General features: G+C 34.9%; 1 protein-coding gene across 1 annotated transcript; it reads left to right on the forward strand.

Annotated features, from left to right (window-relative positions):
* Window positions 1–6,250: 6,250 nt before the first annotated feature.
* Window positions 6,251–9,590, forward strand: LOC141672502 (WAT1-related protein At1g70260-like). The gene is made up of 7 exons (XM_074479121.1): window positions 6,251–6,812; window positions 6,993–7,052; window positions 7,173–7,289; window positions 8,293–8,542; window positions 8,736–8,894; window positions 9,037–9,188; window positions 9,285–9,590. The coding sequence occupies exons 1-7, from the start codon at window positions 6,610–6,612 to the stop codon at window positions 9,433–9,435; spliced, it is 1,092 nt and encodes a 363-aa protein (XP_074335222.1). The 5' UTR covers window positions 6,251–6,609; the 3' UTR covers window positions 9,436–9,590.
* Window positions 9,591–9,954: the final 364 nt, after the last annotated feature.

The following is a 9,954-nucleotide window of genomic DNA, read 5'->3' on the forward strand; positions in this document are numbered from 1 at the left end:
CTTCTTCCCCTCATTATGCCCTTCCTCCGCATTAGTGGAAGTCTCTGCATTTTTGGCTGGAGAGGATGGAGGAGAGGCAGTGCTAGGATTAAAGATGCAATCTTCATGCATGGGAGAATTAAAGAGAGCGTCTAGGCTATCCTCGGTTTCTGGCTGCTCAGGGCTAATAAAGTCATTGGCCTCTATTAAGCCAGGATGCTTCTCCATCACCGCCTTCACTGCAGCGTCCCATTCTTGCGTGTACTGAATAGGATAAAGACCATATTCATGAATCGCCATTAAGTCCCTGAACTTCTGTGAGTCCGTGTAGTCATCAATGAGGGTTTCCTTATCGCTTCGGAGCTTTACCAGCTCAACATGGGCTTTGGACAGCTCTTCGTCCTTGTTTTTTAGCTTCTTTTCAAGGACCCCAGCCCTCACCTTCCACGTATTCATCTTTTTCTCAAATTCATCAGAGTTGCCTTTCCAAGACTTGGCCTGATGAAGTGTTGCCTGGAAGAAGGCATTTCTCTACAAAAGGAGGAAAAAAATTCAATAAGAAACAATAATAGAAAGAGAAATATAAAAAAAAGAATGGCAGATGGTTTACCGATGCTTGGGCTTGAGAATCTAGATGCTCAATTGACTCGATATCACTACCCGTGACAATATCGGTGTAGTCCTGGAGAGTGATAGAGCGAAAAGACCAATCTTTGGCATGTTTGGGGGACCCAACCACCGTGTCACCTCTCCTAAAGCCCCAATTGGGCCTATAAGTGTGCCCCTTGATTGGGGTATCCACATCATCTCGTAAAGAAACCTCGGGAACATGTGGCTTCATAAATGAAGGGCCGTCAGGTTTCCCCCTGGGGTCTTTTCTGAGTTTGACCCTCTTTTGGCGGGAAGATTCTCCCTCCTTGGGCCGGTTGATTTTGTTAATGGCTTCGCAAGCTGAAACATAAACATTGAAATCCATGAGTAATTAAATTACAACAAAGTAAAACATAAAAAAGGAAAAATGCATGTAAAGTTACCCCAGTCAGTGGCCCGAGAAAGGTCAACTTTCTTCAAAGAAAATTCCTCTAAAAGAGTCCAAGTATCTGTTTGACCCTTATCCGCGATAAGGGCTTGATAAGTAGCCTCCTCCTCAATAGTTAGCCTAATACTAGCTGGACTACCATCAACTACCTTACAAAAGGGCCTACGGAATAAGGTAGCCCAATCACGTCCAGACCATGTTAATCTAACAAATTCATCTCTCCATTTCGGGTTATTTTCAACAATAATGTTACCATAAAAAAATATGGGGACACCTGGGCCTTTGGCGGATTAAAACCCAGCCCGGTTGGGTTAGAGGGCTGTTATGGAATTGGAATATTTTTCTAAAGAGGGGAACAGACAGGGAGAAATTATTTCCAAGGCATAAAACCATAAAATAATTAATATTCCTCCAGGAATTGGGAGGGAGTTGACAGGGATTTATCTGAACATTTGCAAGTAGGCAGGGGATAAATTCGTGAAATGGAAACCTAAGGCTAGAAACCAGGGTTCCTCGATAAAAAAAAATTGTGTCCCCCTCCCAATTACAAGTTCGATCACCAGGGGTGGCAGGAGTAATCCTAATGTGAGGAGGAAGCCTATATAAAGTGTTGTAACTTTCTATTCTACCATCTAATTCATAAAAAGTGTTGTCGTGATTATAAGAATCTAAGTCATAAAGGAAGGATATTCATCCCCTAGCATTAATCATGTCGACAAGGGATGTATATGAAGAACGGATTTGGATGAGGATACCTCATTTGGAAGTGTTCATCTTGGCCATCCTAGCAAGATCGCGATCCTCCACTCAAATGCTTGGGAAGGAGGCCTGCAAAAAAAGGTTAAAGACGGTGGAGCAACTCGGAAATCGACGGAGGAGGGGATGCCGAAAATCACCTTTCTAAAGAGAGAATTGAGAGGATTTCTTTATTGTGAAGTGAAGTGAGGAACTCCACTCCACTACACTCTTATATAGCAACAAAAGGGAAAATGAATCGACGGAAAGGGTTAATAGAAAGCCCATTAAGGCAAGGCCCAAATAGAAAAGCCCATGAAATAGACAGATCTAGAACAATCAGAGTCCTGGTCGAAAGGGGAAGGAATCATGGTCGAAAGGGGGAGGAATCCTGGTCGAATTTTCATTCGACAAGGATGTTAGTAAATCTCATAAGTCGATCAGAGTCCTGGTCGAAAGGGGGATGAATCCTGGTCGAATTTTCATTCAACAAGGGTGTTAGAAAAGCCCATAAGTCGATCAGAGTCCTGGTCGAAAGGGGGATGAATCCTGGTCAAATTTTCATTCGACAAGGGTGATAGAAAATCCCATAAGTCTATCAGAGTCCTGGTCAAAAGGGGGAGGAATCCTGGTCGAATTTCCATTCGATAAGGGCCTTGAAAAAGCCCACAAGTCGATCAGAGTCCTGGTCAAAAGGGGGAATGATCCAAGTCAAATTTTCATTCGACAAAGATGATAGAATGTCCCATAAGTCGACCAGAATCCTGGTCAAAAGAGGGCAGAATCCTAGTCAAAAATTCATTCGAACGGAGTGTTAAAATCAACTATAAGCCGACCAGAATCTTGGTCGAAAATTCATTCGACCGGAGTGACAACATTGGCTATAAGTCGACTAAAATCCTGATCGAAATAGATTAGGAATCCTGGTTGATTAGTGATGAATCTTGGTCGAAATTATTATTAAAAAAGAAAAAAGGGTGGAAATCCTGAACATTAAGGAAAAATCCTGAAAATTAAGGAAAAATCCTGAATATTGCAAAAAAAATCTGGAAATTGAAGGAAAAATATCGTAAAATTCCTAAAAATAGGAATAAGGTGAAAAAATAAGCCTGGAAAATTATGAAAATTCCGAAAAATATCCTGAAACCTCGGATAAGGTAAATCGTTGTAAATGTGTAGCTCGCTCCATACTTTACGTTAGTAACGATACCCTGTAAGGGAATTATGGAACTTAAGTTCCACGAAATCTGTTATGATTTCCTAAGAAGTGGGGGGGGATGATAGGGAATAAAATAAACCCTGATTGCGTATCTAATATCACATTAATTATACCCGGTTTGGGCTACAATAAAGCCCATTTGAAGGGGCCCGAAATCCTAAATATTAATTAATTTCTTAGTTAATTAATATGGGTAAAATCAACTGACAAGTAAAGTCCAAATAAGGATACAATTCCTTGGAGATTGACCTCCAAGAAACCTCATGTGACAAGGAATTAATTTCTTGCATTCTAGGACTCCAAAGTCCACTCTAAATTTGAGACTTATCCACCAAGTCTCCTAACCTTAATCCAATTCAAGGCATCCCATGCCTATATAAGAGGTCTCACCCCACAAATCAGAACTACATTTTTGAATTGATCCTTAGCACACAGCAAGGTACGTAGGCATCTCGTGAAGGCAGAGTTAAGCCACGAAACACGAGAGCAGTCAAATAGAGCCTTGAAGTTATGAACACCAGCAATAAATACACCCTAATTTTTTATCCATAACACGTATGTTAGATATCAAATGCACACATAGGGGGTGAACGTGTGTTTCTTGATTTTTCTTTTAAAATTTATAAATTGCTTTCAAGAAAATCAAGCTTAGTATTTTAGGTTTGGGACTCAATAGGCCTTATGAAATTTGCAATGATAATTAATCAACTGTAGAAAACACAGAAAAATAATTATCAAAACTCACTTGTTCTTTTTATTAAAAATTAAATCAGTTGTGCTATAAATCTGTGTAATTCAATATGTTAGAACGCAACTACTTCTTGAGAGAATACAAGAAATTCTAGATATATTTTGTTACAACTAAACTAAGGACCCGTGATATGTTTTATAGATCAACATGCACAGTTTACAAAATTTGCACTAAAATAGATTAACATATTTTCTAAAGTCCTTTTCTCTATATCCATTTTAAGTGTAGCAAATCTGCATATAATCTTCTAGGTCTGTGACCCTCCTTTGTCCAGTTCATCTTAGCCTTTGATCTTGCACTCCTCAAACTGCATTTGTAGACTTTCCATTCTAATGATATAACGGTTTGTTGATAGATAATCTCGAATCTTCAGGGTTGATACTTTCTGTAATTCTTGAAGCTATTATCGAGATCTTCATATTGTATAGAGATGTCCATATAGAGATGTAGACTCGCTTATCGATATCTCCATTTCTCTACATATGTAAATGACTTGTCGATATCTCCACTTCTCTACATGCAGTTTGACTTGTCGATATCTACACTTCTCTACGTACAGTTTTGACTTATCGATATCTCCACTTCTCTACATGCAGTTTTGACTTGTCGATATCTTCACTTTTTACATGCAATTTTGACTTGTCGATATCTCCACTTCTTTACATGTAGTTTTGACTTGTCGATATCTTCACTTCTCTACAAGCTAGATTGACTTATCAAAATCTCTACTTCTCTATATGCCAAATTGACTTCTCTACAAGTGAAGTGTCTCCTCTACAAGTGAGCTGACTTCTCTACAAGTGAGATGACTTCTCTAAAATTACTAGAGATTTATTCCTAACTTGTTGGCTGTTTACTGAAAATACTCATTTATAAACATTTTTTTACAGACTCAAAAAACATCATTACAGATTACATAAGATTACAAGTCAACTAAATTTTAGGATTGTCAATGTGACTTAGTCTTGTTATGTAAATGTATGTCTTGCACAACACGTAATATCCTCCTAAAGTTTCTATAATACATAAGATTACAAGTCAACTAAACTTAGGATTGTCAATGTGATTTAGTCTAATTATGTAAATGCATGTCTTGCACAACACGTAATATCCTCCTAAAGTATCCTCCTAAAGTTTCTACAATATTTCCCATTGAAATTTTTGAAATCAGTTTACAATCATGATATTCTCCTACAATTTCTACTTTCTCTTTAAATCATATTGTCATCTTGATATTCTACTAATATTTTCTTTTTAATATCATTTCTTCTCTTTCTCCTAAAATTAACTTGCTAATATTTTTATATAAATGTTAGCCTATGAAATATTACAAAGATAATTATCTATAAACAATTATCATCATTCGTAATATTCTTTCTAAAGTTTTCTACAACATATTTCATTTTATTTTTTGAAATCAACTTGTCATCATAATATTTTTCTAAAATTTCTCATTTCTCTTTAAATTAACTTATCATCTTGATATTCTCTTAATTTCTTTTTAATATCATTTCTTCTCTTTCTCCTAAAATCAACTTATTATATTATTTTTTTTATAAAAAAAGTTCTTTTAATTTTTATCTTATGAAATATTACAAATACATATTGATTATACTTATGTAACGGAGAAGACGAGGGCGGTGAGTGACACGTCTCATATATTTTTATAATTTTATCAATATTTTATATTATTAAATATAAAACATATTATATTATATATATATTACTTAGCAAAAAAAAACATATTATATTGATTATTGACTAATAAATAATATAATTTTATGATATTATATTTGTAAATGATGAGAGATTGATTTATTGGAATAAACATGTTTAACGAGAGAAAGGTTTTTCTAAATTTCTAAATTAATTATATTTATTTATTATTCATAATTTAAGAATGGAAAAGATAAGTCAGTACAAAATATAAAAACAAAAAACAAGATATTATTACCAAACGCGACTCAATAAACTAGTTTCATCAACGAAATAATCAGAATAACTCAATTTACACAATCTTAAAAGTAACTATATGTAATTTTCAAAAAAAAAACTATGAGCACCTCATTTAGCTAAAAAATAGAAATTATAAAAACTTAGACGCAGTTTTTACTATCTGCTGACTGTTTCAGAATCTTTAGGCCATATGAAAATCTTTATTCCTAAATATGGTGACTAACTATAGAATTATCTGGCTTCACAATATATATTAGGAGAATGTACATATCAAGATAGGTCACAAAACACTTAAAGTAAATACTTAAAAGTGACTTTATATTTAAAGGTTGATGAAATTATTGTCTGATTATTGTTGGATTACCACAGTAATTTGAAGACGCCTAGGTGTAAAGCAGAAACTATTAAAGTTTAAAGGTAGGGTCATTTTGAACATGAGCCACCAAGTCGGAAACACACATCATATTTCAAATATCGTACACACCACTAAATTAAATATAATACTTCCGATTTGAGAAGAGGTCATCTATTTCAACAAGTGACAGATGCTCAGTAGTTAAACCCAAGGTATTTGAATAAGTAATAAAGATTTTCAGAAAAGTTAAAGAGGATGAATAGAATACTTAAATTTGGAGAATAGACAATAATAATTGTGTGGTCTTCTTTCCATACGTTTGGGGCACACGAGTTGCTCTTTCCCTTCTCAAGTAGCTTCATCTTTCCTTGAAAGGTTACTCCTATTTCTCTCTCTCACAGAGTGACATATACACACACAAACTCATTCTATCACTTTATATGTTTAATATATAGAGAGAGAGACACGCGCACACAGATTGCATAGATATATAGATCATAGATATTGCCATTTGTGTATATACCTCATATATAAACGGAGAGAGAGAGGGAGGGAGAGGGGGAGAGAGAGAGACCATGGAGATGAGGAGGGTTATGGCAGGGGAAGAATTGTCATGCTTTTTGATGGTATTGATGGAAGGATGCACCATTGGATTAACTATAATGGCGAGCACAATTATGTCAAGAGGAATGAGCCCCTACGTGTTTGTTGTGTATACAAATGCACTTTCCTCTATTTTTCTCCTACCTCATGTCTTCACTTTTTTTACTTCAAAGAGGTATGTATATCTTTGTGTCATTGATATTGTGTGTGTGTCTTTAAATGTTTTTCATGCATGTTACCTAAAGCTGGCTAGCTTTGAATATCACTTCAGTATACTCATACAGTCTTATTACGTATACATTTACATAATTACATGTACATTAAGATCTAAACTCTCTCTCACTCTCTGCAACAGGGATAGCTGGCAGTCCATGACATCTCTTCTAACGCGATGCTTCATTCTGGGTTTAATAGGGTTGGTTCTCTTTCTCCCTATATAGAAGTATATATGCATGCATCGATCATACTTTGATATCATGTGTGTGTGACGTGTGGATTAATAAATCTAATCTATATTAATTATGTACTTTTGTAGGGTAACGATTGCACAGAATCTAGCATATGTGGGTTTAAGTTACAGTTCTCCAATTTTAGTATGCGGCATGGGCAATCTCATTCCTTCCGTTTCTTTCATCATTTCCGTTATTTCCAGGTTCCATGCAAAGCTTCTTCAATTATAAATATGCAAACATATATACACATACCCAATTTATATCAAATTCTAGGAACTGATTATTATTATTTTGTGGTTATAATTTTATTATATTTTACATTTAAAGTAATTATGAGACTGGTGAATTGATTCAATAAATTTTGACACATAAAGTTTCTTATACAATAAATTTTGTGCTAGTGGAGAAATGGACTGATTTAATTTGTGGACCTGCTGGACAATTCTAGTAACCTCCTTTTTTTCCTTTTACCTGTTATATATATAGTTTATAAAGCAGCAAGATTTATCTTAACTCTTAATGCAATATTAAGAAGTTATAGTTTTCTAACGCAATATTTTTTTGGAAAATATTTAAGACCATTGCATACTGATCCAGTACAACCTAACTACAATTGAAAATATTTTAGTTTCAGATTGATATATTTTCAATTTTCCAGTGAGTACCTGTGGAGTACTTCTATATGTATCTTCATTTTCATCAATAAATTCTGTTTAAATTGTTTTTTTACTAGAAACAATTTTAACTTTTTTAATATATGATACCAAATTTGTTTAAACAAAACATAGAGATTTTTAATTTGGCCATTTGCTACAGTTCGATCAAATAATTGGAAAAAAGGTTGAGGTCAGTGCAAAAGTAGCTAGGAGGCATGATTTATGAATGCATGTTATCGACAAATAATTTGAAATACCTATATAATGGTTAATGTTTAAGACTAGCTCGTGGTTAGCATGCATGTCATCGAATATAATTTGGAATATCGATAAGAGCGTTAACGTTTCAGCCTGGCTCGTAGTTAGAGATCAATCAGATCGATCCAGTAATTTGTTAAAAAGTAAGGGGACGCCGATGTGTCCGCGTATAATCATGCATGTACATAAATTTATATGACGTGGATATATGTTTGGGGGCTTATGTAAATTGAAGTATTCACCCTCTTTAACACATGGAGTTAATACGTAATTAGTGTCGCTGTTATAGGAAAGCAAAAATTGAGTGGAGGAGCTCAAGTTTTAAAGCCAAAGTAGCAGGCACATTGATATCAATAATTGGAGCATTATCAATCACATTATACAAAGGCCCAGTTATCAAATATTCACCTTCACGTCAGCTCCAACTCCATCTCTCACGAACACTATTCCTCTTCTCCTCTAGTCATGAAAATTGGATTCTTGGTGCTATTCTACTTGCAGCTGCTTCTTTCACTATTTCCATCTGGAATATTATTCAGGTCTCTTCATTTAACTTCATTCCTTTCTAGCTCCTGCATATATAATTTATGAGAGTTTCATGCACATTAAGGCCTTTAGCACTAGAACGATTGTTCTCACACTAAAACTTGTTATTTTCAAACAATCTATCTTATAATAAATAAGATAATTTGGAGTGTAGGTTGGTGTTTATATTTTTCTTCACTGGATCAGGTTAAAACTCTTCAAGCATATCCAGAACCAATGACAATAGTCTCCTTTTATATCTTATTCGGGACAATATTATCTGCAGCTCTCTCTGTATATGTAGAAAGAGACATTAGTGCTTGGGTTTTAAAGCCTAACATGGAGCTTCTTGTCATAATCTTAACAGTAAGCCTTTTATTCACTATTCAGCACATTCCAATACATTTGTTGTACCTTAAATAAACAATAATTATGTGATTCAGTTTACATGATCTATAAGGCTAACTAATGTACATTTTACTTTTACATGTGCCTGTTTGTATTACAGGCAGTATTTAGCAGTACTATACGTAGCCGTGTTCAGAAATGGTGCATGCGCGGTAAAGGCCCTTTTTATGTGCCAATGTTCAAGCCCATGGGAATTCCCATTGCCACTATGTGTGGCTGTTTGTTCTTTGCCTATACTTTTCACTATGGGAGGTAAAAAAAACCAAATTATTAATAAGATTATAATTAAAAAAAAATGGTAAAATAATATTAACTGGTATTCTAATGCATTGCTATGAATGGATGCAGCATAATGGGAGCATTTGTAGTTGGATTGGGAACTTATATGGTGATGTGGGGACAAATTACAGAAGATGATGTATATAAAGACAATGATAATGCAGGATTGAGGGTGCCTGATGAAAAGATCCCTCTTTTGCAGGAAGACAGCCAAGTATAATAAAACTTCATTGATTTCATTGGACACGTTAGTTCATGTTCTTGTACATAGCATTTGGAAGTGTGTTTTTGAGAATGTGCCAACCTTTTATTGGTATGTTTGTAACTAATTTGTTGCGCAAAGCATAATGAAAATCAGAAATTTTGATTATTATACTTATTGTTGTGCCTTGTGTTTCATCATCTGCAGTTTTTAATTATAGAGAATTCAGGGCACATATGTAAGTAGGGAATTTGTACACTGAAAAATTGAAAATTTTGGGAATGCTACTTCAGGGTACGATTTGTAATATTTCAGCCCCGGCCCAATAGAAGCCATTCAGAACCTCCGTGAAAAAATTATAAAGTGGCATGGGCTAACTAATGATCCAAACAATGGTATTTACTATATAAGCACATATGTACTGGTGAAGTTGAACTAGACGGGAGCGGACTGCCTAATTGGCCAAGTTTGTGCTCATGTATATATGGCCTTGATATGTATTACATATTTGCAGGAGGGCACATTGGATGGCATCTC

Source organism: Apium graveolens, chromosome 1 (genome assembly GCF_009905375.1).
Source record: "Apium graveolens cultivar Ventura chromosome 1, ASM990537v1, whole genome shotgun sequence".
Taxonomy (NCBI): Eukaryota; Viridiplantae; Streptophyta; class Magnoliopsida; order Apiales; family Apiaceae; genus Apium; species Apium graveolens.